Raw genomic sequence first — 27,200 nt, forward strand, 5'->3', positions numbered from 1 at the left:
ACTATTGATTACCGGCCAGGAGATTTGTATTTTTCTGTATGCACATGTATCTATAATTATCTTGTCTCATTGAATATTTACAGATAAACCTGAACCAGTAGAAAATCTGACATTAGTTGATATTACACCTAATACTGCTGAAATCAAGTGGGATATACCACAGGATGATGGTGGTACCCCTATAACTGGTTATATTGTCGAACGCAGGGAGGCAGAAAAGTCAACATATACAAAAGTTGGTACAACCAAAGATTTAGAGTACACTATCACTAAGTTAATTCCTGACAAGAAATACGTTTTCCAAGTGACTGCTGAAAATGAGGTTGGTCTGAGTAAACCTGTTGAACTTTCGGGACCAGTGGTGGCCAAACATCAATTTGGTAAGTACTTGACTTTTTCTTGATGATCAGTGATTGAATACGTTTTCAGTAGGAACTTGACTATTTAAATTTTCTGTAGAAAAACCAGGCCCTCCGAATGCACCAGAAGTTTCTGAAATATTCAAAACATCTTGCGTTGTGACATGGAGGCCTCCAACTGAAGATGGTGGATCACCAGTCACTGGTTATCACTTGGAAAGACGTCTTACAAGTAGCAGCCGATGGATTAAACTAAACAAAGAGCCAATTCCTGAACTTTCATTGAATGTGACTGATCTAGTGGAAAGCAACGACTATGAATTCCGTGTCAGTGCTGAAAACAAGGCTGGTATCGGTGAACCAAGTCCACCTTCCAAACCATTTACAGCCAAGGACCCATGGGATAAACCAGGAGCACCAGGAAAACCAGTATATAGTGATATAAAAGACAAGTCAATTAAATTAACTTGGACCCCGCCTGAGAATGATGGTGGTGCTCCAATTATTAACTATGTCATTGAATACAGACTCAAGGATGGAAAGTCTTGGAAGCAGGCCAATGTTGATGTAACTGTAATTGAAACTACATACACTGTAACAGGACTGAAGACTGATTCAGAGTATGTTTTCCGTGTCAGTGCAGAGAATAAGGTTGGCAGAGGACCTCCAGCTGAAAATTCTGAACCAGTTAAAATCAAAGCGCCATTAGGTGTGTATCAATTTCATGGTGTGTATGATTTGTGTATTTTTACTTTTTGTGATCTTTTCATTGGTTATGAATTATTTACAGTCGGTGAAGCTCCAAAAATGACAAGTAAGCTTGCTGATAAGATTGTATTATCACCGGAAGAAGCAGTATTTGATTGTAAGATGACCACTGGTAAACCAGAATCTGAAATAAAATGGTATAAAGATGGTAAGCAGCTTACACCCAGTGAAAAATACATCGCCCAGTATGATGGTAAAGATGCCGTTCTGAAGATTCAGAAAACTGAACCGAAGGATGCAGGAAAATACAAATGTGAAGCATCAAATATCATCAGCAGTGTAGAATCATCAGCTTCATTATCTGTTTTTGGTAAACTTGATAGGTTTTTTATGTTTCTGAAGTAATAAATGCTTTGAGATTTCTTGTGTCAATTACTTACCAATACAGATATAATTCAGTCAAACCAATTATTGAATATGAAAAGAAGTTTGAGATTTCTAGTATCAATTAATTACTAATGTAGATATTTGAAATTTACAGTCAAACCAAATATTGAATATGAAAAGAAGTTTGAAGGCACGCAATCCCTGAAGGCTGGCGCCACCTTCACTGTTATAGTGAAGGTGTCTGGCCTCCCGGAACCTTCAGTGTCATGGTTGTTTAATGATAAATCATTGAAAACATCTGGTGATGTTAAGATTGACACCAAGAAGGATATTTCGACTATAACTGTGAAAAATGTGAACAAATCAAGTGCTGGTAGATATGTGGTTACTGCTGAAAACAAGGTTGGAAAAGCCGCAGCAGAATTTAACCTTGTAGTTCGCGGTAGGTTGAAAATTGAAATGATTTCTGATTTATGTAAGAGAATATGAACATGTGTTATTGTTGCCCATACTAGTAAATCCTATCTATTTAAACGTTTTCATTCTTTGCAGATGTTCCATCTCCTCCTCGTGATTTGGCTGTTACTGATGTACAAAAAGAATCAGTGACTCTGACCTGGGAGGTGCCTGAAGATGATGGTGGCTTACCAATAACTCAATACGTGATCGAAAAACGAGATGTAAAGAAAACCACCTGGTCTAGTGCTGGTAAGGTGAATGCTAATACCCTAACATTACACATACAGAAGCTGATTGAAGGCAATGAATACTATTTCCGTGTTATTGCTGAAAACGAGATTGGTCAGAGCCAACCAACAGAACTTAAGGAGCCTGTTAAGGCCAAGAGTCCTTTCGGTAGGTTTGATACTAATCTTTTATATCCTCAGAATGTATATGTACATTTGGGAATCTGAATAATATGTTAGATGATTCTACTATACTTTTATTAGATAAACCAGGCCCTCCAATAAATCTGCGTGCGACAGATATTTCCAAAAGTATGATCACATTAACATGGGAACCTCCTAAATCTGATGGAGGGTCGCCTATAATAGGCTATATAATGGAACGCCGACAAGCTAAGAGCAATAGATGGATCAGACTCAATAAAGAGCCTCATCTGGAATTGACCATGGACATCAGTGATGTTGTTGAAAATCAAGAATACGAATTTCGTGTAGCTGCCCAGAATGCTGAAGGCATTGGAGAGCCTACAAGTATTCTTGGTCCAATTAAAGCTAAGGATCCATGGGGTAAAATTAAGTTTTTATTATCTAAACATAATAGATTTTGTATGAATGTGGGATTGCTATAATTTAACTTTTAACAATGTGTCTGTGAAAAAAAGTCATGATTCAGAGTGCTTATATAAATAATATGCCTTATTTCCAGATGTACCTGGTAAACCTGGAAAACCAGTTGTAAACATGACGGATACCAATGCTCAACTAACCTGGAAACCTCCAACAGAAGATGGTGGAAGCCCAATCACCAATTATTTCATTGAAATGAAGCTACCAACGGAATACAAATGGACTGCCGTAAATGCAGATTTTGTCATCCCCTATCCTGAACATGAGGTTTCCGGTACCAAAGTAGAGACTGACTATGTTTTTCGCGTCACTGCCGAAAACAAGGCTGGTCGTGGTCCACCTTCTGAGCCATCAGATGTTGCCAGATATAGTAAATAATATTTTTCCTTCAGATTTTATATTATCATATTCTAGTAATACTTCCCTAGATATTTATTAAAATGCCGAAAAATCTTATTGCAGAGGCTCCTATTGTTATAATGACACCACTGAAAGATCAGGAAGTCAAGAAACTTCCCGCTGTTGTTAAATTTGAATGTGTGATTTCAAAGCCTGACTTGGAAGTTGAATGGTTCAAAAATGATAAGCATATAAGAGCTGGTGACAAGTACAAAATGGAAAGCATTGAAACAACCTACCGTCTGGTTATTCTTGATGTAGATGATGAAGATGATGGTGATTACTCAATCAAATTCAAGAATTTAGAGTCGAAAGCAGCCCTTTTTGTCAAAGGTAGTATATATACTATATTGTTGCATTCAATGCAATCCTTATCTTCAATACAGTCTGATCTTTTAAAATTGATTGGTATTTGAACAATTTTTATTTCTTAGTACCACCCAAATTCAACTTGGATAAGGATTTCAAGGATAGCCTTATACTTAAAGCTGGTGTGTCACATATCGTTGAAGTTCCTTTCAATGCTAGCCCAATGCCAAAGGTTACATGGTCATTTAATGATGGCAAATTTAACGATGATACTCGTATGAAAGTTGAAACTATTCGGGGAATGACAGCTCTCACATTGGGTAAAGTGATCAGGGATGATTCTGGTGAATATAACTGCAAGGTGGAGAACGAATTGGGATCTATTAATCTAACTGTTAAAGTTAAAGTTATTGGTAAGTGTTGAATAGAAAATTCATGCATCGATGAGATATTTTTGAATACGTACTATACTTAATGTTAATTTTTCAAATTTTTTTAGACAAACCATCCCCCATACAGAATCTCACGTTAGTAGATGTTACTCCAAATTCTGCATATCTGAAATGGGATGCACCTGCAGATGATGGAGGATCGCCTATTACAAATTACATAATTGAGAAACGTGATATGAAACGAGCCAGTTATTCCTCTGACGGAAAAACAAAAGACCTTGATTATACTGCTTCTAAGTTGGTTGAAAAAAATCAATACATGTTCCAAGTCACTGCTGAAAATGAAGTTGGTTTGTCAGCTCCTGTTGAATTGAAGGGTGCTGTTGTTGCTAAGCACACATTTGGTAAGTTGTCTTTGCACTCTTTATCTTACATAATTTGGAAAGTATCGAGCTTAACCCTAAATGATTTCTTTTGTAGACAAACCTGGACCACCTGATGCGCCATTAGTGTCAGAGATTTTCAAGAAGTCTTGCATTGTTACTTGGAAGGCACCAGAAAATGATGGTGGATCTCCAGTTACTGGTTATCACTTGGAAAGACGTCTTACAAGTAGCAGCCGTTGGATTAAACTAAACAAAGAGCCAATTCCTGAACTTTCATTGAGTATAACTGATCTGATAGAAAGCAATGAATATGAATTCCGTGTCAGCGCTGAGAATAAAGCTGGTATTGGTGAGCCAAGTCCACCTTCCAAGCCATTTACTGCCAAGGATCCATGGGACAAACCAGGACCACCAGGAATTCCAAAATATAGTGACATCAAGGATACCTCAATTAAATTGACATGGACTCCTCCGGAAAATGATGGTGGAGCTCCCATAATGAATTATGTCATCGAATATAAACTCAAAGATGGAAAGAAATGGACCTTAGCCAATATGGATGAGACAGTAGCTGAAACAACATATACTGTTAAGAAACTTAAGACAGATTCTGAGTATGTTTTCCGTATTAGTGCTGAAAACAAAGTTGGTCGTGGACCGCCGGCTGAAAACTCTGAGCCAGTTCTAATCAAGGAACCTATAGGTATGAAACATTAGATTAATTCATTGCCTAGGTAATTGATTGATATTAGATACATATTGATGATTTCATGTCATCATTTTCCAGTTGGTACAGCACCCAAGATTGTATCAGACATGAAAGATAAGACCGTGATTGCGCCAGAAGAGGTAGTTCTCGAATGTGAAATTGCAGCTGGCAAACCTTCTTCTGAGGTCACTTGGTTTAAAGACGGCAAGTCTATTTCTGAATCTAAGAGACACAAAATGAAATATGACAACAAGATCGCAACATTAAAGATTTCAAACTCAGAACCTAATAAAGACACAGGAATGTATAAATGCGAAGCGTCGAATGCTCTTGGTAGTGTCAGCACATCAGCTACGCTTACTGTTTATGGTATGTAGTAATTCACGTGTTCGTATACTGTTCATAATATAGTTCTTTCTCAGCTTTTGTAGTATCGAAAAGATTTTGATTTCCCAATTTCATGATTTTATTGTTTTCAAATTTTTTTGTCTTTTTTGTCAATGTCTTTTTTAATAGTTAAGCCAATTATTGAATATGACAAGAAATATGAAGGCGAAAAGATACTAAATGGAGGCAATACATTCTCAGTGACAGTCAAAGTGTCGGGAATCCCTGAACCAACAATTGTTTGGTCATGTAATGACAAACCACTGACTACATCTGGTGATACCAAAATTGACACTAAGAAAGACATATCAATCCTGACTGTGAAAAATGTCAATAAGAGCAGCAATGGCAAATTCACAGTTAAAGCAGAAAATAAAGTTGGAAAAGCTTCAGCAGAATTCCCACTGACAGTCAAAGGTTAATTTTAGCATAGATTAATCATATTCATCTGAATAATGAATATTGTAGCTTTCATTGTAATTGTGTTATTTCTGATATGATCACATCTGAATGAAAATTGATTGATTTTATTTTAGATGTGCCTTCACCACCCCGAGATGTAACTGTTACTAATGTCCAAAAAGAATCTGTTACACTTACATGGAAAAAACCGGATGATGATGGCGGTTCACCTATCACTGGATATATCATTGAAAAACGTGATGCCAAAAAGACTTCATGGTCCAGCACTGGAAAAACAAATTCCAATACTTTCAACCTTGATGTTACAAGACTTATTGAGGGCAACGAGTATTATTTCCGTGTGATTGCTGAAAATGAGGTTGGACAAAGCCAGCCATGTGAAACAGACAAACCAGTTAAGGCAACGAGTCCATATGGTGTGCCAAGCCCTCCACAAAATCCTAAGGCTAAAGATGTTACAAAATCTGAAATTAATATTACATGGGAACGTCCTCAGTCTGATGGTGGAACACCTATCATCGGATACATTGTTGAAAAACGACAGGCCCACAGTACTCGATGGGTAAAAGTTAACAAAAAACCTACTCCAGAACTTCAATTAAGTATCACAGATGTTACTGAAAATCAAGAATACGAATTCAGAATATTTGCCCAAAATGCTGAAGGTCTGAGTGAACCATCAAACACTCTGGGACCAATCAAAGCTAAGAACCCGTATGAAGTTCCAGGACAGCCTGGAAAACCAGTTGTTGATAGGATAACTGCTCAAAGCGCCTTCTTGAAATGGAAAGCACCTCCTGATGATGGTGGAAGCCCAATCACCAATTACATAATTGAAATGAAGAAACCAACTGATTCGAAGTGGACCAAAGTTCAAGTAGACGCTGATATAACAATAACAGAATATGAAGTTACTGGTTTGAAAACGGAGACGGAATATATATTTAGGGTTACCGCTGAAAATAAAGCTGGACAAGGAAAGGCCTCCGAGCCATCAGATGTTGCCAAATTTGGTAAGCTACAGGATTTTAAAAAAAGCTTCAATAATTATGCAGCTTTTCATTAATCTCAATTCATACAAAGCTTCAATAATTATGCAGCTTTTCATTTATCTCAATTCATTATGTCACTGGTAATTTCTTGTGAATAGGTCGTTTACAGTTGTTTGCATACTTTGTTTTAGAACCAGATTTGGAGCTAATACGTCCATTGACTGATCAAGAAATTAATAAGATTTCAGGAACTGTCACATTTGAGTGTGAAATTTCAAAATCGGATTTAGACGTTCGATGGTTTATCGGTGATAAAACAATCAAATCTAGTAAAAAGTACAAGATTGAATCTAGAGGAAAGGTCTACAGATTAACCATTAGTGATATAACAGAAGATGATGTTGCAGAGTATTCGATTAAAATAAAAAACATTGAGTCATCTGCAGCTCTTATTATAAAAAGTATGTATAGACATTTATTTCATGATTTTTGATCTCACTTTTCATCACTTGAATGATAAAGAACAAACTACATTTCATTTTAGTTCCTCCTAAATTCATGATGGACAAAAACTTTAAAGACAAGATCATTATGAAATCCAACACATCAACTGTCATTGAGATTCCTTTTGTTGCATGTCCTATGCCCACTATCAAGTGGTCATTCAATGATGGTAAACTCATTGATGAAAGGATGAAAGCAGAAACCATCCGTGGTATGACCGCCTTGACATTGAGTCGAGTGAATCGAAGTGATACTGGGGAATATACCTGTAAAATTGAAAATGAACTTGGAAATATTCACACCACAGTTCATGTCACAGTAATTGGTAAGGTTCATTCTACTGAATATGAATTCTTAGTTGATTAAATGTAAAAACGTGCATATGTTTTCATTTATGATACGTAATGGAGGTTTCAACTGAGAACTGCATTTTGAATACATTCTTATTTTAGACAAACCTTCTCCTGTACGTAATCTGGCCATTGAAGAGGTGACTCCTGAATCTATTGAGATGAAATGGGAAGCTCCTAAGGATGATGGTGGCTCACCAATCACAGGATATGTCATCGAACAGCGCGAGTCAAACAAATCTTCCTTTTCAAGGGATGGAACCTGTAAAGATTGTAAATACAAGTCAACTAAAGTAGCTAAGGGTAAACAATATGTGTACCAAGTATCAGCTCAAAATGATGTTGGTTTATCGGAGCCGGTTGAGTTGAAAGGTGGAGTTGTGGCCCAACATTCTTGTAGTAAGTGATCTTTAATCATAGTCATGAGTGGATAAAGTGCTGCAAAAATGTTCATGTCTTGAAATATATTTAATTTTTGCAGATGTTCCAGGACGTCCAGAGGCACCTGAAGTTTCAGATATATTCAAAACGTCATGTGTTGTGACATGGAAGGCACCTGAAGATAATGGAGGTGCACCTATTACTGGCTATCACCTTGAGAGACGTTTGACTAGCAGCAATCGCTGGATCAAAATAAATAAGGAACCACTGAAAGAGCTTACTCTGAATGTAACTGACCTGATGGAAAGCAATGAATATGAATTCCGTGTCAGTGCTGAGAACAAGGCTGGTGTCGGTGAGCCAAGCGCACCATCTAAGCCATTTACAGCCAAGGATCCGTGGGATAAACCAGGACCACCAGGAAAACCAAAATACAGTGATATCAAAGACACATCAATCAAGTTAACTTGGACTCCGCCTGAGAATGATGGCGGAGCTCCAATTATTAATTATGTCATTGAATATAAATTGAAGGATGGAAAAAAATGGACTCAAGCCAATATTGATGAGAATGTAACAGAGACCACTTATACAGTCAAGAAACTAAAGACAGATTCTGAGTATGTGTTCCGCATTAGTGCTGAAAATAAAGTTGGGCGTGGACCTCCGGCTGAAAACTCCGAACCTGTAAACATTAAAGCACCATTAGGTAAATTAGTTAAGTCGTAGCTGTCTATGTGATATGATGAATTCAGTTCCATTGATGTGTATATATCAATCTGTATACCAGTATATCAATATGAATTGATTTATTTTCCAGTTGGTACTGCACCGAAGATTGTATCTGACATGAAAGACGAGACTGTCACTGCACCAGAGGAGGCAGTACTTGAATGCGAGATTGCAGCTGGTGAACCTGCTCCTGAGGTCACTTGGTTTAAAGATGGCAAATCTATTTCTGATTCTAAGAGACACAAAATAAAATTTGACAACAAAATCGCAACATTAAAGATTTCAAACTCAGAACCTAATAAAGACTCTGGAATGTACAAATGCGAAGCGTCAAATGCTCTTGGGAGTATCAGCACATCAGCTACGCTTACTGTTTTTGGTATGTAGTATTTTGAGCACTTTTAAACCATTCAATTGGAATATTTTCTATCAATTGAAATTTAAAATTGAGAATATCTAGCTTTATTTATTAACATTTATCTTTTAATAGTTAAACCAACAATTGAATATGACAAGAAATACGAAGGTGAAAAGTTACTGAATGGAAGCAGTACATTCTCAGTGACAGTCAAAGTGTCCGGACTCCCTGAACCAACAATTGTTTGGACATTTAATGATAAACCACTGTCCACATCTGGTGATACCAAAATTGACACAAAGAAAGACATATCAGTCCTGACTGTGAAAAATGTTAATAAGAAGAGCACTGGCAAATATGTTGTATCAGCGGAAAATAAAGTTGGAAAAGCCACAGCAGAATTCCCTCTGACTGTTAAAGGTAAAGATGTTCTTTGCTTTAGGAACGGAAATTGTGCATTTACTCATTCATGTATTAAAATATTTTTTATTTGATGTTTAATTTTTAATTCTAATTTTCCTTTAGATGTTCCATCTGCACCCCGCGACTTGGTAGTGAGTAATGTTCAAAAGGAATCTGTAACATTAACTTGGTTAAAACCTGAAGATGATGGTGGTTCACCTATAACTGGATATATTATTGAGAAGCGTGATGCCAAAAAGTCAACCTGGTCAAACGCTGGTAAAACCAATGCTGGAACTTTGACACTTGATGTAACAAAACTTATTGAAGGCAATGAGTACTATTTCCGTGTGATTGCTGAAAATGACGTAGGACAAAGCAAACCATGTGAAACGGATAAATCAGTCAAAGTAAAGAGTCCATTTGATCTTCCGGGACCTCCTAAAAATCTACGAGCTACTGATGCTTCAAAGAAATCTATCTCTATCACATGGGAGAAACCAGATTCTGATGGTGGAGCAAAAATTATTGGCTATATCGTTGAACGACGTCAAGCTCGTACCGGACGCTGGGTTAAAATAACAAAGGAACCATTACCCGAGCTTAGTCTAACAATGACTGATGTAGTGGAAAACCAGGAATATGAAATCAAGGTTTCAGCTCAAAACAGCGAAGGTGTGGGGCCTGCGTCAAATGCTTTGGGTCCAATCAAGGCAAAGGATGCTTTTGATGTTCCAGGTCAGCCCGGAAAACCAGCTGTAGAAAAAATAACTGCGACATCAGCAACTCTGAAGTGGAAACCGCCAACGGATGATGGGGGAAGTCCAATCATAAATTATGTTGTCGAAATGAAACTGCCAACAGATAAGAAATGGACTGTTATCAATGTAGATATGAATGTACCCCTGCCAGAATATGAGGTTACCGGATTAAAGGTAGAGACTGATTACATCTTCCGTGTAACAGCAGAAAATAAAGCTGGTAAAGGAAAACCCTCTGAACCATCTGATGTTTCTAGATATGGTGAGTATTGATTACCCTTATCCTGAATAAATTGTATTGTGAGTAAGACTGGTGAACTGAATACCTATACCGTTTCTTTCTAACAGAACCACCGCTAGAGCTGATACGTCCACTGACTGATCAAGAGATCAAAAAGATTCCAGGCGCTGTAACATTCGGGTGTGAAATTTCAAAGTCAGATTTAAATGTTAAATGGTTCATTGGCGATAAAGAGATAAAATCTAGTAAGAAGTACAAGATGGAATCTAGAGGAAAAATCTATCGTTTGATCATTAATGAAGTCAATGAAGAAGATGTTTCAGATTATTCCATGAAAATTCAAAATATTGAATCATCTGCAGCCCTGATCATTAAAAGTAAGTTTTATTTTTATCAAATTCCCTTGTGTCTGTGATATTTCACATTTGCCCTTTTCGTTGCCCTCTGATCAACAGGAGGAGGTAATTTTTTGTTGAAAGCACTTGATACATTTTAATGACATTGATATTTTAATTCCAGTTGCACCAAAATTCTTGATGGATAAATCTTTCAAGAATAAGATCATTATGAAAGCCAACACATCAACTGTCATCGAAATACCATTCATTGCATGTCCAATGCCTAAGATAGTATGGTCATTTAATGATGGTAAACTCGTTAATGACAGAACAAAAGTAGAAACCATCCGTGGCATGACTGCTCTGACTCTAAGCCGAGTTATTCGTAGTGACACAGGAGAATACACTTGTAAAATACAGAATGAACTTGGTAGTATAGATGTAACCATACAGGTCACAGTAATTGGTAAGCTAGCGATTGTTTGATACCTACATGATTTTCAACTATTGTATTCTTCTTTAGTAATATTTCATGTTTTAAATTTACATTTCTACAGACAAACCTTCTCCTGTGCGTAATCTGGCCATTGAAGAGGTGACTCCCGAATCCATTGAGATGAAATGGGAAGCTCCTAAGGATGATGGTGGCTCACCAATCACAGGATATGTCATCGAACAGCGGGAGTCCAACAGATCCTCGTATTCAAGGGATGGAACCTGCAAAGAATGTAAATACAAATCAACTAAAGTAGCCAAGGGTAAACAATATGTGTACCAAGTATCAGCTCAAAATGATGTTGGTTTATCGGAGCCGGTTGAGTTGAAAGGTGGAGTTGTGGCCCAACATTCTTGTAGTAAGTGATCATTATACGTACTCATGAGTGGATAAAACTGTTGTCAAAACGTTCATATCTTGAAATATATTTACTTTTGCAGATGTTCCAGGACGTCCAGAGGCACCTGAAGTTTCAGATATATTCAAAACGTTTTGTGTTGTGACATGGAAGGCACCTGAAGATAATGGAGGTGCACCTATTACTGGCTATCACCTTGAAAGACGTTTGACTAGCAGCAATCGTTGGATCAAAATGAATAAGGAACCACTGAAAGAGCTTACTCTGAATGTAACTGACCTGATCGAAAGCAATGAATATGAATTCCGTGTAAGTGCTGAGAACAAGGCTGGTGTCGGTGAGCCAAGCACACCATCTAAACCATTTACAGCTAAGGATCCATGGGATAAACCAGGACCACCAGGAAAACCAAAATACAGTGATATCAAAGACACCTCAATCAAACTAACTTGGACTCCACCCGAGAATGATGGTGGAGCTCCAATTATCAATTATGTTATTGAATACAAATTGAAGGCTGGAAAAAAATGGACTCAAGCCAATATTGATGAGAATGTTACGGAGACCACTTATACAGTCAAAAAACTCAAGACAGATTCTGAGTATGTGTTCCGTATAAGTGCGGAAAATAAAGTTGGGCGTGGACCTCCAGCTGAAAATTCTGAACCAGTGAACATAAAAGCACCCTTAGGTAAAATAGTTTTATCGTAGTGTGTGTGATATAATGAATTTTGTTCCGTTGATGTGTATATATCAATCGCTATACCAGTATATCAATATGAATTGATTTTTTTTCCAGTTGGTACTGCACCGAAGATTGTATCAGACATGAAAGATAAGACTGTCACTGCACCAGAAGAGGCAGTACTTGAATGCGAGATTGCAGCTGGTGAACCTGCACCTGAGATCACTTGGTTTAAAGATGGCAAATCTATTTCTGATTCTAAGAGACACAAAATAAAATTTGACAACAAAATCGCAACATTAAAGATTTCAAACTCAGAACCTAATAAAGACACAGGAATGTATAAATGCGAAGCGTCAAATGCCCTAGGTAGTGTCAGCACATCAGCTACACTTACTGTTTATGGTACGTAGTATTTTGAGCACTTTTAAACCATTCAATCGGAAGTTTTTCTATCAATAATAATTTGAAAATTGGTAATTTCTGTAGGTTTATTTATTAACATGTATCTTTTGATAGTTAAACCAACTGTTGAATATGACAAGAAATACGAAGGAGAAAAGGTACTGAATGGAAGCAGTACATTCTCAGTGACAGTCAAAGTGTCCGGACTCCCTGAACCAACAATTGTTTGGTCATTTAATGATAAACTACTGACCACATCTGGTGATATCAAAATTGACACTAAGAAAGACATATCAATCCTGACTGTGAAAAATATTAATAAGAAGAGCGCTGGCAAATATGTTGTATCAGCAGAAAACAAAGTTGGAAAAGCCACAGCAGAATTCCCTCTGACTGTTAGAGGTAATGTTGCTCTTTGCTTTAGGAATGGAAATTGTGCATTTTCTAATTCATGTATTAAAATATTTTTCATTTGAATGTTTAATTTCTAATTCTAATTTTTCTTTAGATGTTCCATCTGCACCACGTGACTTGGTTGTGAGCAATGTTCAAAAGGAAGCTGTAACATTAACTTGGTCAAAACCTGAAGATGATGGTGGTTCACCTATTACTGGATATATTATTGAGAAGCGTGATGCCAAAAAGTCAACCTGGTCAAACGCTGGTAAAACCAATGCTGGAACTTTGACACTTGATGTAACAAAACTTATTGAAGGCAATGAGTACTTTTTCTGTGTGATCGCTGAAAATGACGTAGGACAAAGCCAACCATGTGAAACGGATAAATCAGTCAAAGTAAAGAGTCCATTTGATCTTCCGGGACCTCCTAAAAATCTACGAGCTACTGATGCTTCAAAGAAATCTATCTCTATCACATGGGAGAAACCAGATTCTGATGGTGGAGCAAAAATTATTGGCTATATCGTTGAACGACGTCAAGCTCGTACCGGACGCTGGGTTAAAATAACAAAGGAACCATTACCCGAGCTTAGTCTAACAATGACTGATGTGGTGGAAAACCAGGAATATGAATTCAAGGTTTCAGCTCAAAACAGCGAAGGTGTGGGGCCTTCGTCGAATACTTTGGGCCCAATAAAGGCAAAGGATGCTTTTGATGTTCCAGGTCAGCCCGGAAAACCAGTTGTAGAAAAAATTACTGCGACATCAGCAACTCTGAAGTGGAAACCGCCAACGGATGATGGGGGAAGTCCAATCATAAATTATGTTGTCGAAATGAAACTGCCAACAGATAAGAAATGGACTGTTATCAATGTAGATATGAATGTACCCCTGCCAGAATATGAGGTTACCGGATTTAAGTTAGAGACTGATTACATCTTCCGTGTAACAGCAGAAAATAAAGCTGGTAAAGGAAAGCCCTCTGAACCATCTGATGTTGCTAGATATGGTGAGTATTAATTACCCTTATCCTGAATAAATTGTATTGTGAGTAAGACTGGTGAACTGAATACCTATACCGTTTCTTTCTAACAGAAGCACCGCTAGAGCTGATACGTCCACTGACAGATCAAGAGATCAAAAACATTCCAGGCACTGTTTCATTCGAGTGCGAAATTTCAAAATCAAATTTAGATGTTAAATGGTTCATTGGTGATAAAGCAATAAAATCTAGTAAGAAGTACAAGATGGAATCGAGTGGAAAGATCTATCGTTTGATTATTAATGAAGTCAATGAAGAAGATGTTTCAGATTATTCCGTGAAAGTTCAAAATATTGAATCATCTGCAGCCCTGAGCATTAAAAGTAAGTTTTATTTTCATCAAAATCCTGTGTGTCTATGACGTGTCACATTTTCTCTTTTCACTCCCCCTCTGATCAACAGGAGGTAATTTTCGTAGAATGCACTGATACTTTTTAATGACATTGATATTTCAATTCCAGTTGCACCAAAATTCTTGATGGATAAATCTTTCAAGAATAAGATCATTATGAAAGCCAACACATCAACTGTCATCGAAATACCATTCATAGCGTGTCCAATGCCTAAGATAGTATGGTCATTCAATGATGGTAAACTTGTTGATGAGAGAATGAAGGTAGAAACCATCCGTGGCATGACTGCTCTAACTCTAAGCCGAGTAATTCGTAGTGACACAGGAGAATTCACTTGTAAAGTACAGAATGAACTTGGTAGTATAGATGTAACCATACAGGTCACAGTAATTGGTAAGCTATCTTTTTGATACCTACCTGGTTTTCAATTGTTGTACAAGTATTTTATGTTCAATAATACTTCATGTCTCAAATCAAATTCTTTGCAGACAAACCTTCTCCTGTGCGTAATCTGGCCATTGAAGAGGTAACTCCTGAATCCATTGAGATGAAATGGGAAGCTCCTAAGGATGATGGTGGCTCACCAATCACAGGATATGTCATCGAACAGCGAGAGTCCAACAGATCTTCGTATACAAGGGATGGAACTTGCAAAGAATGTAAATACAAATCAACTAAAGTAGCTAAGGGTAAACAATATGTGTACCAAGTATCAGCTCAAAATGATGTTGGTTTATCGGAGCCAGTTGAGTTGAAAGGTGGAGTTGTGGCCCAACATTCTTGCAGTAAGTTATCATTATACGTACTCATGAGTGGATAAAAAAAGTTGTCAAAACGTTCATGTCTTGAAATATATTTAATTTTGCAGATGTTCCAGGACGTCCAGAGGCACCTGAAGTTTCAGATATATTCAAAACATCTTGTGTTGTGACATGGAAGGCACCTGAAGATAATGGAGGTGCACCTATTACTGGCTATCACCTTGAAAGACGTTTGACGAGCAGCAATCGTTGGATCAAAATGAATAAGGAACCACTGAAAGAGCTTACTTTGAATGTAACTGACCTGATGGAAAGCAATGAATATGAATTCCGTGTCAGTGCCGAGAACAAGGCTGGTGTCGGTGAGCCAAGCGCACCATCTAAGCCATTCACAGCCAAGGATCCGTGGGATAAACCAGGACCACCAGGAAAACCAAAATACAGTGATATCAAAGACACTTCAATCAAACTAACTTGGACTCCACCTGAGAATGATGGCGGTGCTCCAATTATCAATTATGTTATTGAATACAAATTGAAGGATGGAAAAAAATGGACTCAAGCCAATATTGATGAGAATGTTACAGAGACCACTTATACAGTCAAGAAACTCAAGACAGATTCTGAGTATGTGTTCCGTATAAGTGCTGAAAATAAAGTTGGACGTGGACCTCCAGCTGAAAATTCTGAACCAGTGAACATAAAAGCACCATTAGGTAAATTAGTTTTATCGTAGTGTGTGTGATATAATGAATTTTGTTCCGTTGATGTGTATATATCAATACCAGTATATCAATATGACTTGATTTGTTTTCCAGTTGGTACTGCACCGAAGATTGTATCAGACATGAAAGATAAGACTGTCACTGCACCAGAAGAGGCAGTACTTGAATGTGAGATTGCAGCTGGTGAACCTGCTCCTGAGATCACTTGGTTTAAAGATGGCAAATCTATTTCTGATTCTAAGAGACACAAAATGAAATATGACAACAAAATCGCAACATTAAAGATTTCAAACTCAGAACCTAATAAAGACACAGGAATGTATAAATGCGAAGCGTCAAATGCTCTTGGTAGTGTCAGCACATCAGCTACGCTTACTGTTTATGGTATGTAGTTTTTTTAGCACTTTTAAACCATTCAATCGGAATATTTTCTATCAATAATAATTTGAAAATTGGTAATTTCTGTAGCTTTATTTATTAACATGTATCTTTTGATAGTTAAACCAACTATTGAATATGACAAGAAATACGAAGGAGAAAAGGTACTGAATGGAAGCAGTACATTCTCAGTGACAGTCAAAGTGTCCGGACTCCCTGAACCAACAATTGTTTGGGCATTTAATGATAAACCACTGTCCACATCTGGTGATACCAAAATTAACACAAAGAAAGACATATCAATCCTGACTGTGAAAAATATTAATAAGAAGAGCACTGGCAAATATGTTGTATCAGCGGAAAACAAAGTTGGAAAAGCCACAGCAGAATTCCCTCTGACTGTTAAAGGTAAAGTTGCTCTTTGCTTTGGGAACGGAAATTGTACATTTTCAAATTCATGTATAAAGATACTTTTACATCTGAACATTCAATTAATTATTCTAATTTTCCATTAGATGTTCCATCTGCACCCCATGACTTGGTAGTGAGCAATGTTCAAAAGGAGTCTGTAACATTGACTTGGTTAAAACCTGAAGATGATGGTGGTTCACCTATAACTGGATATATTATTGAGAAGCGTGATGCCAAAAAGTCAACCTGGTCAAATGCTGGTAAAACCAATGCTGGAAATCTGACACTTGATGTAACTAAACTTATTGAAGGCAATGAGTACTATTTCCGTGTGATCGCTGAAAATGACGTAGGACAAAGCCAACCATGTGAGACGGATAAATCAGTCAGAGTAAAGAGTCCATTTGATCTTCCGGGACCTCCTAAAAATCTACGAGCTACTGATGCTTCAAAGAAATCTATCTCCATAACATGGGAAAAACCAGATTCTGATGGTGGAGCAAAAATTATTGGCTACATCGTTGAACGACGTCAAGCTCGTACCGGACGCTGGGTTAAAATGACAAAGGAACCATTACCCGAGCTTAGTCTAACAATGACTGATGTGGTGGAAAACCAGGAATATGAATTCAAGGTTTCAGCTCAAAACAGCGAAGGTGTGGGGCCTGCGTCGAATACTTTGGGCCCAATAAAGGCAAAAGACGCTTTTGATGTTCCAGGTCAGCCCGGAAAACCAGTTGTAGAAAAAATTACTGCGACATCAGCAACTCTGAAGTGGAAACCGCCAACGGATGATGGAGGAAGCCCAATTATTAATTACGTTGTCGAAACGAAACTGCCAATGGACAGAAAATGGACTGTTATCAATGTAGATATGAATGTACCCCTGCCAGAATATGAGGTTACCGGATTAAAGGTAGAGACGGACTACATATTCCGTGTAACAGCAGAAAACAAAGCTGGAAAAGGAAAGCCCTCTGAACCATCTGATGTTGCTAGATATGGTAAGTATCAATTATCTTCATTCTGAATGAATTGTACTGTGAATAACTCTGATGAACTGAATACCTGTATTGTTTCTTTCTAACAGAAGCACCGCTAGAGCTGATACGTCCACTGACTGATCAGGAGATCAAAAAGATTCCAGGCACTGTTACATTTGAGTGTGAAATTTCAAAATTAGATTTAGATGTCAAATGGTTCATCGGTGATAAAACAATAAAATCTAGTAAGAAGTACAAGATAGAATCTAGAGGAAAGATCTATCGTTTAACCATTAATGATGTCAATGAAGAAGATGTCTCAGATTATTCGATAAAAATTCAAAATATTGAATCATCTGCAGCCCTGATCGTTAAAAGTAAGTTCATTTTACATTAAAATTCTGTGTGTCTCGGATGTTTCACATTCACTCTTTTCATTGCCCTCTGATCAACAGAAGAAAGTAATTTTTCGTAGAAAGCTCTTTTGTCATGATATTGATTTCAATTCCAGTTGCACCAAAATTCTTGATGGATAGATCTTTCAAGAATAAGATCATTATGAAAGCCAACACATCAACTGTCATCGAAATACCATTTATAGCGTGTCCAATGCCGAAGATAACATGGGCATTCAATAATGGTAAACTCGTTGATGAGAGAATGAAGGTAGAAACCATCCGTGGCATGACTGCTCTGACTCTAAGCCGAGTAATTCGTAGTGACACAGGAGAATACACTTGTAAAGTACAGAATGAACTTGGTAGTATAGATGTAACCATACAGGTCACAGTAATTGGTAAGCTATCTTTTTGATCCCTACCTGGTTTTCAATTGTACAAGTATTTTATGTTCGATAATACTACATGTTTTAAATTTACAATTCTACAGACAAACCTTCTCCTGTGCGTAATTTGGCCATTGAAGAGGTAACTCCTGAATCCATTGAGATGAAATGGGAAGCTCCTAAGGATGATGGTGGCTCACCAATCACAGGATATGTCATTGAACAGCGAGAGTCCAACAGATCTTCGTATTCAAGGGATGGAACCTGCAAAGAATGTAAATACAAATCAACTAAAGTAGCCAAGGGTAAACAATATGTGTACCAAGTATTAGCTCAAAATGATGTTGGTTTATCGGAGCCGGTTGAGTTGAAAGGTGGAGTTGTGGCCCAACATTCTTGTAGTAAGTGATCATTAACAAGGTGAAGAGTGAATAAAATGCTTTCAAAATGTTTGTGTTTTAAAATAAAATACATTTAATTTTGCAGATGTTCCAGGACGTCCAGAGGCACCTGAAGTTTCAGATATATTCAAAACGTCTTGTGTTGTGACATGGAAGGCACCTGATGATAATGGAGGTGCACCTATTACTGGCTATCACCTTGAAAGACGTTTGACGAGCAGCAATCGTTGGATCAAAATGAATAAGGAACCACTGAAAGAGCTTACTCTGAATGTAACTGACCTGATGGAAAGCAATGAATATGAATTCCGTGTCAGTGCTGAGAACAAGGCTGGTGTCGGTGAGCCAAGTGCACCATCTAAACCATTTACGGCAAAGGATCCATGGGATAAACCAGGACCACCAGGAAAACCAAAATACAGTGATATCAAAGACACCTCAATCAAACTAACTTGGACTCCACCCGAGAGTGATGGTGGAGCTCCAATTATCAACTATATCATTGAATACAGACAGAAAGAAAGCAAGAAATGGATTGAGGCTAACAGTGGTATTAAGATCGCAGATACTACATATGTGGTAAAGAAACTCACAACAGATTTGGAGTATGTCTTCCGTATCAAAGCTGAAAACAAAGCTGGTATAGGACCTCCAGCAGAGAATATAGAACCTGTCAATATCAAAGAGCCACTTGGTTAGTTTTAACTGATCTAGAATGAAATGTGAGGATGTAGCTTTGTCTAACTAATTATTGTTGTCTCTCCACTTTTTAGTTGGAACCGCTCCAAAGATTGTGTCTGATATGAAAGATAGAGATATTATTGCTCCTGAAAGCATTGCTCTGGAATGTGAAATAGTTGCTGGAAAACCTATTCCAGATATATCATGGTTTAAGGATGGCAAATCTATTTCTGATTCCAAAAGACATAAAATGAAATATGACAACAAGATTGCGACACTAACAATATTGAATACTGAACCAAGCAAAGACACAGGAATGTATAAATGCGAAGTGTCAAATCCTCTTGGTAGTGTTAGTACATCCGCTACACTTACTGTTCATGGTAAATAACTTGACCTGCATTATATGCGCCAAGTTTTTAAAAACGTCTTTCGCATGTTTTGTTTTCCTTTGAATTTCATTTTAATATAATATCTATTTATCTTCAGCAAAACCGAATATTGAATATGATGAAAAACATAAAAGCCTTAAAGCTTTGAAAGGTGGAACTACATTGAGTATAATGATAAAAGCAAGTGGTGTACCAGAACCAACAATTTCATGGACATTTAATGACCAATCTTTGACCACATCAGGTGATGTAAAGATTGACACAAAGAACGGAATGTCAACCTTAACAGTGAAAAATATCAACAAGAAAATGGCTGGCAAATATGTTGTGTTGGCAGAAAACAAAGTGGGAAAAGCCACAGCTGAATTTCCACTAACTGTCAGAGGTAGTTTTGTTGTTTGAGCTATTTTGCTTAGTATCTGTAATTAATACTTTTAGCTACCTGTGGTTTGAAAATTGAATGATGTTTGTGTACAAATGATTTTAGATAAACCATCTCCTCCTCGTGATATTGAAGTGAAGGATATACAAAAGGAATCAGTCAAGTTGTCATGGAAAGTTCCAACGGATGACGGAGGTTCTCCAATCACTGGTTACGTTGTTGAGAAACGAGATACAAAGAAATCTACTTGGTCTAGTGCTGGAAAGACAAATCCTGATACTCTCACCATTGATGTAAAGAAATTAATTGAAGGCAACGAATACTACTTCCGTGTATATGCTGAAAATGACATAGGTCCAAGTAAACCTGTAGAGACAGAAAAACCAATCAAAGCCAAAAGTCCATTTGGTAAGATAATTATTATTTCTATAAAAAGATGAAATTTGAAAAAAGAAGTTTGTGTCACAATCCTTGTATTAATCGCGTCACTTATGTTTGATTACAGATTTACCTGGGCCACCTAAAAATCTACGAGCCACCGATGCATCTAAGACAAATATCTCACTGGCGTGGGAAAAACCGGATAAAGATGGCGGTACAAAAGTCATTGGTTACATCATAGAAAGAAGACAAGCTTTCAGTTCACGATGGGTTGCATTAAACCGAGAACCATTACCTGAACTATCTGTTGATGTTAGTGATATTACTGAAAATCAGGAATATGAGTTCCGTGTTTCAGCTCAAAATAGTGAAGGTGTTGGTCCACCATCCAATACTCTTGGCCCTATAAAAGCTAAGGATCCGTATGATGTCCCAGGAAAACCAGGCAAGCCTGAAGTACAAAAGATGACATCTGAAATGTTTTCTCTTAAATGGCAGCCACCAATGGATGATGGTGGGAGCCCAATAATCAACTACATTATAGAAATTAAAAAATCCTCAGAATACAAGTGGACTACTGTAAACGCTGATTTCACAGTTCCTATACCCGAATATGAGATACATGGCTTGAAAATTGAAACAGACTATGTTTTCCGTGTGACTGCAGAAAACAAGGCTGGGAAGGGTCAGCCTTCAGAGCCATCAGATATAGCTCGATACGGTTAGTAGTTTGACAAAATTTGCATTAACTGTAATTTATTTGAATAATTAAGCTAATTTCAATGAAGTTGTTATTAGAGGACACAGAATTATTTTTAATACCTTTTTTTAGAAACACCCATTGAAATTGTGAAACCATTAGAAGACCAGGAAATTAAGAAGATTCCTGCGACAGCGAGATTTGAATGTGAAATTTCAAAAACAGGACTGGCAGTTCAGTGGTACAAAAATGACAAAATTCTCAAACCAAGTAAAAAGTATAAGATGGACAATAAAGGCAGCACATACTCTATTGTCATTAATGATATCACAGATGAAGATGATGACGAATATTCAATCAAATTCAAAGACTTAAAATCGAGTGCAAAACTCAATGTTTATGGTATGTGCTTCTGATGTGACCTTTCTGACTTTGTTTCAAATAGTCTTCTTATGCATAAATGCTTGGGATGTCGAACATTACTTTTTCAGTTTCACCACAATTCATGATGGACAAAGAATTCAAGGACAGAATAATCATGAAAACAAATACATCAACTGTCATCGAAATTCCATTTATGGCTAGCCCCATGCCTGATGTAACATGGTCATTCAATGATGGTAAACTTGTTGATAAGCGAATGAAAGTGGAAACCATCCGTGGCATGACTGCTCTGACTCTAAACCGAGTTCTCCGCAGTGACACTGGAGAATACACTTGTAAAGTGAAGAATAAGTGTGGTAGCACCAGTGTCACAATCCATGTTAAGGTTATTGGTAAGTATCATGTGAATCTTAACCATCCAGATTTAAATAGATATTGATTTCTTAGATTGTAAATGAGAATGAAGTATTGAGATTGTTAATGTTGTTGGAATATTTATAGACAAACCATCGCCAATAAGAAACTTGACCCTCGGTGATGTTACCCCGGAATCTGCTGAGCTTAAGTGGGACTTGCCTAAAGATGATGGTGATTCGGAAGTAACAGCATATATCATTGAAAAGCGAGATATAAAACGAGGAACATATGTGAAAGATGGCACTACTAAGATCTGTGAATATAAAGCTGTCAAATTGTTCAAGGGTACACAGTACATGTTCCAAGTTACGGCTGAAAATGAAGTAGGATTATCCGATCCTGTTGAATTATCTGGACCAGTAACAGCCAAGCATAGTTTTGGTTAGTTGATAGATATCCACAAATTTGTTAAAACATAGAAGTGTATTTCATGTACCGCTGTAACTTATCAAAATCTGGTTTATTTGTTATCTTTTGTTAATGAGAATACATTTTATTTGAAGCACCCCCAGGAAAACCAGATGCACCTCAAGTGACAGACATACTGAAAAAATCATGCCTTGTTACCTGGAAAGCACCGGAAGATAATGGAGGTTCCTCTATAACTGGTTACAACTTAGAGAGACGTCTTACTAGCAGCAATAGGTGGATCAAACTCAACAAGCAGTCATTAACTGATCTTTCTCTTAGCATAACAGATTTGAGTGAGGATAGTGAATATGAATTCCGTGTCAGTGCTGAAAACAAGGCTGGGGTCGGTGAGCCAAGTGCCCCGTCTAAGCCATTTACGGCTAAGGACCCCTGGGATAAACCAGGACCCCCGGGAAAACCAAAATACAGTGATATCAAAGATTCCTCAATAAGACTAACTTGGACCCAACCAGAGAACGATGGTGGTGCTCCTATCATAAATTACATAATTGAATATCGATTAAAGGATGCAAGGAAGTGGACCCAAGCTAATGTTGGTGAAAAAGTTACAGATACCACTTATACTGTTAAGAAACTGGTAACGAAATCTGAGTATGTTTTCCGTGTAAGTGCTGAAAACAAAGCTGGTGTCGGGCCAGCAGCAGAAAATACCGAGCCAGTCAATATCGAGGCACCTCTTGGTAAGTTAACTTAACTAAAAATAGAAAATGGTCCATATTTTGACCGGTAAAATTAATTTCATTTTCAAAAATTTAAGTTGGTACAGCACCTAAAGTCAAGTCTGATATGAAGGATAAAACAGTTATTGCTCCAGAGGAAGGTGTACTTGAGTGTGGAATAGCTGCTGGTGAACCAACACCTGAGATAACATGGTACAAAGATGGCAAGACACTCAGTGAAACAAAAAGACACAAAATGAAATATGATGGTAGAAATGCTACTCTGACGATATTCAACACTGAACCTAGTAAAGACACAGGAATGTACAAATGTGAAGCATCAAATGCTCTTGGTAGTGTTAGCACATCTGCTACGCTCACTGTTGATGGTAAGTACATGTATTCTGTTTAATCAATTCTATGAATTATATTTCTAATTTTTGTATTCTATTTCATAGTCAAGCCCACCATTGATTATGACAAAAAATTTGATGGAGAAAAGAACTTGAAAGGTGGAAATACATTTACCGTCATGGTGAAAGTAGATGGAGTGCCTGAGCCAAGGATTGCATGGACATTTGAGGGTGAAACATTGACTACATCGGGTGATATAAAGATTGACACAAAACAAGATATTTCAACATTGATAGTGAAAAATGTTACAAGGAAAAATGCTGGAAGATATGTGGTTACAGCTGAGAACAAAGTTGGCAAAGCTGTTGCAGAATTCCCACTAAGTGTTAAAGGTACTTTATTTCATATTAACAATGACATGAGCAGGATAATGAATTTTTTAATTTGCAATGATATTGAATCTTAACAAAAATTAATTCCTATCAAAATGAACGCTTTTCTTTAGATGTACCTAAGTCTCCTGAGAATGTTCATGTCAAAACAATAGAAAAGGATTCTGTAACATTGACTTGGGAAAAACCAGTTGATGATGGTGGATCCCCTATTACTGGGTACTCTATTGAAAAACGTGATGCAAAGAAATCGACCTGGTCTAATGCTGGCAAAACTAAACCTGGTACACTGGCCTTAGTAGTCCCTAAACTTATAGAAGGTAATGCGTATTACTTCCGGGTCATTGCTGAAAATGAAGTTGGGGAAAGTCAGCCATCAGAAACTGACAAAGCTGTTACCATCAAAAGTAAATATGGTAAGATATTTATTTGGGCATTTTCTATATATTTCTTCATTGTTTTTCTTTCAGTCAAATTGTACTATCATCCGATATGCATTTTCCTGTAGTATATTTCACCTAACACTGTACTTTTTTAGATGTACCTGGGCCACCAAAGAAGTTGAGAGCTACTGATACATCTAAATCATCAATTACATTAGCTTGGGAGAAACCTGACAGCGATGGTGGAGCTAAAATTATAGGATATATTGTTGAGCGGCGGCAAGCATACAGCACTAGATGGGTGAAACTTAACAAAGAGCCAATCAGTGACATGTCAGTAACAGTTTCAGATGTTGTTGAAAATCAAGAATATGAATTCAGAGTCTCTGCTCAAAATAATGAAGGTGTTGGCCAACCGTCAGATGTTTGTGGACCAATCAAAGCCAAAGATCCATATAGTGTGCCTGGTCAACCTAGCAAACCAGTTGCTTCAAATGTGACATCTTCATCAGTTACTTTGAAATGGCAGCCACCGAATGATGATGGTGGAAGTCCAATTACTAATTACATTGTTGAAATGAAGAAATCAAATGAATACAAGTGGAATGTGATAAATGCAGACATAAATATACAACTCCCTGAATTCAAAGTGGAAGATCTAAAAGAAGAAACAGAATATGTGTTTAGAGTGACTGCTCTGAATAAAGCTGGTGCGGGTAAACCATCAGAGCCCTCAGATACTGTCAAATGTGGTATGTTCAATTTCCACTCATTTCTCATTATGTAACTTAGAGCTAGATCAAATATTTCAAAATATATGTGATATCACGATATTTGATAAGTAAAGAGATCTAACACTGTATACATATATGTGTTTTAGTTTCACCTATTGAAATTCTGAAACCACTGACTGACCAGGAAGTGAAGAAATTACCTGCCCAAGTGACATTTGAGTGTAAACTTTCAAAGTCAAATCTTGAGGTCCAATGGCACAAAAATGGAAAACCAATTGATTCTGGAAAGAAATACAAGCTGACTTCAGATCGAGCTGTTTATCAACTTTCTATCAAAGATGTTGTTGAAGAGGATGTAGGAGAATACAGCATTACATACAAAGATATTGAATCAAAAGCAGCACTTCTTGTCAAAGGTATATTTCAATCTTTATTTATCTTCATGCATGTATTATGTTTGTTGTATCTACTTAATTGTTTGTTGCATGTTATTCACAAAAATATACTCTTAATATCTTACAAAAATTGCATGTATATATCTACCATTTCAGTCCCTCCAAAGCTAATACTTGATAAAGCATTCAAGGATGTTATTACAATGAAGGCCAACACTTCCACGGTAATAGAAGTACCATTCATGGCTAGTCCAATGCCAAAAGTAACATGGACTTGCAAAGATGGTAAGCTTGTTGACCAGAGAATGAAAGTGGAGACAATCCGTGGAATGACAGCTTTGACTCTGAGCCGTGTGATCCGAGATGACAGTGGCCAATACGAATGCAAGATTGAAAATGACCTAGGAAAAGTTAACCTTTCAGTCAAGATTATTGTCATTGGTAAGTTTTCATGTCGATTTGAAATTTTTTCGAAACCAGGATACCTTAAATTTAGAGAAATTGCAATCTTACATTTCTTTTAGACAAGCCAACTGCACCTCAAAATCTTGCCCTGCCTGAATTGACTCCTGAAACCGCTCATCTTACTTGGGAGATACCAAAAGATGATGGTGGTGCCCCAGTCACTGGCTATATTATTGAAAAACGGGATATGAAGCGTGGAGCATATGTGAAGGTCACCTCTGTCAAAGAGCTTGAATGTACTGTACCAAAACTCATAGAAGGCAATCAGTATATGTTCAGAGCTTATGCTGAAAATGAAGTTGGTGTTTCAGAACCAGTTGAATTATCAGGTCCAGTAGTCGCAAAACATGCTTTTGGTAAGTATATATTTCATTGTATTGATGTTAATATTGCATATAAATGTTCACACATGATATGTATAAATTTTAGATCCTCCTGGCCCACCGAATGCTCCTGAAGTGATAAGCATTGGTAAGGAGTCATGCGTTGTTACATGGACACCACCAGGATTTAATGGAGGGTCACCTGTGTTTGGCTACCATCTTGAACGACATTTGACGAGCAGCAGTCGATGGGTAAAACTGAATAAAGAACTGCTACCTGAATTAGAATTCAAAGTATCTGATCTAAAGGAAGGCAATGAATATGAATTCCGTGTCAGTGCTGAAAATAAAGCTGGAGTGGGTAAACCAAGTCCTCCTTCAAAACCTTTCATTGCTAAAGATCCATGGGAGAAACCTGGAAAACCTGGAAAGCCTGAATTTAATGATATCAAGGATAACTCGATAAGGTTGTCATGGAAACCACCTAGGGAAGATGGCGGAACTCCAATCATCAATTATGTCATTGAATATAAATTGGTTGATGGTTTCAAGTGGACCAGAGCCAATGTCGAAAATATACTGGAAACTACTTATAAGATAACGGGGCTGAAAAAGGATTCTGAATATGTTTTCCGCGTTAGTGCTGAAAACAAAGTTGGAATCGGCCCATCTGCTGAAAGTTCTGAACCAGTTAAAATGGTTGAACCTATTGGT

The 27,200-nt window shown here is 37.3% G+C and overlaps 2 protein-coding genes across 2 annotated transcripts in view; both read left to right on the forward strand.

Moving 5' to 3' along the window:
* LOC141899880 (twitchin-like) overlaps positions 1–3,145 on the forward strand; it is a 57,538-nt gene extending 54,393 nt beyond the window's left edge. The window contains exons 53-59 of the mRNA XM_074786522.1: positions 84–380; positions 460–1,068; positions 1,150–1,437; positions 1,609–1,896; positions 2,007–2,309; positions 2,405–2,707; positions 2,847–3,145. Coding sequence (XP_074642623.1) covers positions 84–380; positions 460–1,068; positions 1,150–1,437; positions 1,609–1,896; positions 2,007–2,309; positions 2,405–2,707; positions 2,847–3,145 — 2,387 coding nt within the window. The remainder of the gene's footprint in view (positions 1–83; positions 381–459; positions 1,069–1,149; positions 1,438–1,608; positions 1,897–2,006; positions 2,310–2,404; positions 2,708–2,846) is intronic.
* A 62-nt stretch (positions 3,146–3,207) lies between these two features.
* Positions 3,208–27,200, forward strand: part of LOC141899961 (titin-like) — an 89,779-nt gene continuing 65,786 nt past the window's right edge. Inside the window, exons 1-48 of the mRNA XM_074786650.1 lie at positions 3,208–3,499; positions 3,601–3,888; positions 3,975–4,271; positions 4,348–4,956; positions 5,041–5,331; positions 5,479–5,766; positions 5,886–6,785; positions 6,923–7,225; positions 7,309–7,536; positions 7,721–8,017; positions 8,100–8,708; positions 8,820–9,110; positions 9,222–9,509; positions 9,615–10,514; positions 10,601–10,870; positions 11,013–11,297; positions 11,389–11,685; positions 11,768–12,376; positions 12,485–12,775; positions 12,890–13,177; positions 13,284–14,183; positions 14,270–14,539; positions 14,678–14,962; positions 15,058–15,354; positions 15,438–16,046; positions 16,149–16,439; positions 16,554–16,841; positions 16,949–17,848; positions 17,935–18,204; positions 18,339–18,623; positions 18,716–19,012; positions 19,098–19,706; positions 19,786–20,076; positions 20,183–20,470; positions 20,573–20,875; positions 20,973–21,569; positions 21,681–21,950; positions 22,040–22,324; positions 22,434–22,730; positions 22,853–23,461; positions 23,539–23,829; positions 23,899–24,186; positions 24,300–24,602; positions 24,725–25,321; positions 25,450–25,719; positions 25,855–26,139; positions 26,223–26,519; positions 26,593–27,198. Of these exons, the coding sequence (XP_074642751.1) occupies positions 3,208–3,499; positions 3,601–3,888; positions 3,975–4,271; positions 4,348–4,956; positions 5,041–5,331; positions 5,479–5,766; positions 5,886–6,785; positions 6,923–7,225; positions 7,309–7,536; positions 7,721–8,017; positions 8,100–8,708; positions 8,820–9,110; positions 9,222–9,509; positions 9,615–10,514; positions 10,601–10,870; positions 11,013–11,297; positions 11,389–11,685; positions 11,768–12,376; positions 12,485–12,775; positions 12,890–13,177; positions 13,284–14,183; positions 14,270–14,539; positions 14,678–14,962; positions 15,058–15,354; positions 15,438–16,046; positions 16,149–16,439; positions 16,554–16,841; positions 16,949–17,848; positions 17,935–18,204; positions 18,339–18,623; positions 18,716–19,012; positions 19,098–19,706; positions 19,786–20,076; positions 20,183–20,470; positions 20,573–20,875; positions 20,973–21,569; positions 21,681–21,950; positions 22,040–22,324; positions 22,434–22,730; positions 22,853–23,461; positions 23,539–23,829; positions 23,899–24,186; positions 24,300–24,602; positions 24,725–25,321; positions 25,450–25,719; positions 25,855–26,139; positions 26,223–26,519; positions 26,593–27,198 (19,099 nt within the window). The remainder of the gene's footprint in view (positions 3,500–3,600; positions 3,889–3,974; positions 4,272–4,347; positions 4,957–5,040; positions 5,332–5,478; positions 5,767–5,885; positions 6,786–6,922; positions 7,226–7,308; positions 7,537–7,720; positions 8,018–8,099; positions 8,709–8,819; positions 9,111–9,221; positions 9,510–9,614; positions 10,515–10,600; positions 10,871–11,012; positions 11,298–11,388; positions 11,686–11,767; positions 12,377–12,484; positions 12,776–12,889; positions 13,178–13,283; positions 14,184–14,269; positions 14,540–14,677; positions 14,963–15,057; positions 15,355–15,437; positions 16,047–16,148; positions 16,440–16,553; positions 16,842–16,948; positions 17,849–17,934; positions 18,205–18,338; positions 18,624–18,715; positions 19,013–19,097; positions 19,707–19,785; positions 20,077–20,182; positions 20,471–20,572; positions 20,876–20,972; positions 21,570–21,680; positions 21,951–22,039; positions 22,325–22,433; positions 22,731–22,852; positions 23,462–23,538; positions 23,830–23,898; positions 24,187–24,299; positions 24,603–24,724; positions 25,322–25,449; positions 25,720–25,854; positions 26,140–26,222; positions 26,520–26,592; positions 27,199–27,200) is intronic.

Source organism: Tubulanus polymorphus, chromosome 1, assembly GCF_964204645.1.
Source record: "Tubulanus polymorphus chromosome 1, tnTubPoly1.2, whole genome shotgun sequence".
NCBI lineage: Eukaryota > Metazoa > Nemertea > Palaeonemertea > Tubulaniformes > Tubulanidae > Tubulanus > Tubulanus polymorphus.